Consider the following 3,768-nt stretch of genomic DNA (forward strand, 5'->3'; position numbering starts at 1 on the left):
AGGAACATACGGCGTGTAACGACGATTGCTAAAACAGTTTGAAAAAAATACAATTAAATGTGGAAAAATGTATGCAATATATGATAGCTCTATGGTACTTACACGTTACATTGTTTCTTGCACGATATACTCAGAGGAACGTACTGATTCATTCTTCTAACACTGTGTTGAAAACACCGATGAAATCGACTAACTCCGACGGCGGCGACTGAAACTCTGAGGTCGTCTTTACTATTCGAAGTCCTACACAAATTTGTATTTGCTCCCCCACCCATAATCCTAGGTCGACAATCTCCCGACCGGTCGTCGACAGAGTCGATGCAATTATTTTTTCAATACATAGGTGCCGAAACGATATCTGTTACATGTCACGTAGTCAGCACCTAGCGCGATGTCAAGACCGCGTGCTCCCGCGGTCTCCTCGCCACGGAGTACCCTCCCCACCACACTCCCCCTCGCCACGGAGTACTCCCCGCGCCCCGCTCCCCCCTCGGAGCTCCTGGGTTAGAACTCCCTTCTATCACCTACTTACAGGAGTATTTCATATTAGCGCCGCTATATCGACAAAAGTTCTGGAGACGCTCTGGAATTTATCGGAGAGGATGTCTAAACGGGATCCTCAGGTCTGTAAAGGAAGAACAGTGACGGGATTAATTCTACGGAAGCCTACTCGCGAATTAGAATTAATTCCCACCCGAATATTCCCCCCCTGGCCTTTAACTCCGGTCAGGAACAGGAAACGGATCAGGGTCAGGACAGGAACACGCCCGAGCAGCGCCTCGTTATGCGTGAGATTTCAGTAACATTTGTACACCGGGAAGCACCCCGTTGAGTGTACGTTACTGCGGAGATACTCCGTTCCCCCGAAACACGGACGCGCCCGCTGTTACGGAGGATGACGGAGTCAGGAACGGATACGGGAGACCGGTACGGGAAAATGTAACATGTGTACACCGAGGAGCACCCCGTTAAGTGTACGTTACTGCGGGCCGGGGTGCATGACGGAGTAGCGCCTCCGCTGACATGCACCCCGGTGTGGTCTACGGCCGATTGACAAGAGCACCCGTGTACTCGGCGCGGACCGCAGTGGATGTGGGAGGCATCCATCGCCGGGTGTCTTCGCTCGGAGCACCGAGGCAAGACTGACTTGTTCTCGCCAGCTCCGGAGGGCTTTTATACCCCCCAGAGTATAGGCGCGCGGGGTAGAGACGGCAGGGGCAGGCGCGGCGTTGCCAGTTAAAGTTGACATGGCAACCGCGCCGCTATCGCTCTCTCACTCGCACCCGGTAGTGCGTTCTCTCTCGCGCTTGCGCTGTTGCCGCGCTCGCTCGCACCCGGTAGTGCGTTCTCTCTCGCGCTTGCGCCTTCCCTGTCGCCTTCGTCACACCTATATTTTTAATATAGGTTATTTCCAGTACTGTGTTGCGAACTTGGTCTGAGTCGGGAACTGTATTTCGCCGATCGCAGGCAACTGTTCGCTTCAAGCGACTGTTATTTGGTGCCGGACCGAGCTCCGACTGGTGCTCCGAAAGCTAGAGATGTTGTAGGCAGGACTCTTACATAACGGTTTAGCTGACACAGAATGTACTTTATTCACACAAATTGAACTGAACAGGATTAATTTCTTTGCAGACGGCTCAGTGAACCGCGGCGCGTCCGTCTCTATCCGACGAATGTAGTTTGGTCGAATTCGATCGTCCGCTGGCTTCGGAGCGACCGCCGGAGTCGCTGGGAACGCGACCGTGCCGGTGACCTGACTTTTTGCGGCGATGTCCTCACTCCGAGGAGACGATTCGCGTGGAGAGTCGGTTTTGAGCTGTGCGACTCGCGTGCCCTACGCGTTCTATTGACTGAGAAGTGGCGATAGCTATCGGTTCGCGTTGCCTCTTATTTGTCCGTATCCTCGCTTTAGCTCTTGAGCGACGACTGATCTGACTTTCGTCAGGTCGCACCGGCCGAATCCGAATTTGTTTTTCTAGTCCGGATCCCAATGTCGAGGACTGATTACAATTCGGTGTTTTCGCCGATCACGAATCCGTCGACACTGGGATCCGTGCTGCGAGGTATCACGCGGACCGCGTTTATTTTGGTGACCGCCGAAAGTCACCGGCGATCGAGCTCGTCGATTTGCTCGGGATTGCTGTTCGTTACCGCGAATCCCGAACAACTGGTTGTGAGGAAAACATACAGGCTAAGGTTAGTATACCTTTATTACATAGAAAAATATTAGCTGACAATGATGATCGCAGAACTTATAAATCGCAAAGGTGTTTTACATACGGTCGTGGTCAGAAAGGTTGTTCGACCGTTTATGCTAAGTTTCGGAACACAGCCCATCATATCAGAAATTTTAGCTTCTGCTCACGAAATACTTGTATGTATCATTCTACAGATATTTGTATGTGTTACGTCCGATATTATAAGGGGACGCGCGTCTCGCTGGGAGACGAGGTGAATTGAGAGAGTAGGTTGGGTGGCTAGTAGAATGAATACAACGTCTGGGAAGGAACTAAATTATATATTGTAACAGAAATGGATATTTACAACGCAGAGAGAAAGAGGGATAATAAAAGAGAGAACGAAAAGAAAATGGGGGAAACTTAGCCCAGTGAGGGCATGTCCTTGGTGGCTCGAAGCTGAGTCCTGGGCCGATGGACTATCCGGACCTTCTGGGGGAGGGCCTCAATCTTCACGACGCAAGGCCGAGTCCGGCGAGGGGCCAGGTGCGGTTGCAGGGCCCTTGGTTCCTGTGGTGGCCTCTTCGTCGCGTCCGCCGGTGGTGCCGGGGGCGCACTGCCCAGGCTGGCCTTTGGAGGCCTAGGCGCTGGGGTAACGGGAGGGCGCGGAGCCCACGTCCTGGGCGGGCAAGGATCTGGCGGCCTGTACTGTGGCGGGAGGTGTGGGTGGCCAGGGGCTAGCGGAGGTTTCGCTGGAGAAGGAGGATGAAGCGGGAGCGCGGGTTTACTAGGCTCTGTTGGCCTGTCGAAAATCCTGGGGTCAAAGACCTCAGGGGTAGCGTATGCTCTCACTAACCGGCGGAACTGGACTAAACGTCCAGCTCGTCGCGATCTGCCCATTTCTGGGAGTGCCTGCGGGAAGCATCTCGGATTAGCAGTGTTATAAAGCTGGGGAAGCAATGCATGCTGTTAGTCATGATGGTGGTTAACTCTAACTTATTATTAATTAATATAAATCCCTTAAGTAGGCATTCAGAGAAAGGTAACTGTTTCAAGATCGCGGGGGAGGAAGTGAAATTGAAACTTCAGATGCTGTCGTTTTAGTAGAATGCTCAGATGGATTCTTCGATTATAATAATCGATTTCAGTGCCGTCATCACTGCATTCTTGGCAACTTCTGATTCATATTATTGTAGTAGGGAGACCCGAGAGTGAGTAATGTAACTGCGGTTAACCTTGATCTGAAATTGGAACGAGTAAGTGGCAAACCAAATGTGATTGCGTTAACTACTTCATGAAACCAACAGAAATAACTAAAGTTAATAGAGATTTGAGGACGTGAGAACGGTAAGTTTCGCTGTGTGCCAATCTTAGAATGAGATTCCGTCTGTTCGAGGGTACCCTGTGAAATTGCCCCTGGAACGACTGGGAACTGAGGTTGGTTACGACGGAGAAGGTCCCCCTTTCTTTTGCGGGGTTCAGACCAGGTGACTGGTGTTCATGACGTGGAGGAGATCGGTAAGGACTGGCGGCTCAATGCCAGTTCGAGGAGATGTGGTGGGTTTCCGCCGGAGGAACGCCGTTACGAAGG

At 51.8% G+C, this 3,768-nt stretch overlaps 1 protein-coding gene across 1 annotated transcript; it reads right to left on the reverse strand.

The window, feature by feature from the left end:
• Positions 1-2,600: 2,600 nt before the first annotated feature.
• Positions 2,601-3,077, reverse strand: LOC105568692 (vegetative cell wall protein gp1-like). The gene has a single exon (XM_012024563.1). It carries the CDS (start codon positions 3,075-3,077, stop codon positions 2,601-2,603), a length of 477 nt encoding a protein of 158 aa, XP_011879953.1.
• Between the last annotated feature and the right edge of the window lie 691 nt (positions 3,078-3,768).

This window comes from Vollenhovia emeryi, unplaced genomic scaffold (genome assembly GCF_000949405.1).
Source record: "Vollenhovia emeryi isolate VEMERY1.0 unplaced genomic scaffold, V.emery_V1.0 DF942475.1, whole genome shotgun sequence".
Taxonomy (NCBI): Eukaryota; Metazoa; Arthropoda; class Insecta; order Hymenoptera; family Formicidae; genus Vollenhovia; species Vollenhovia emeryi.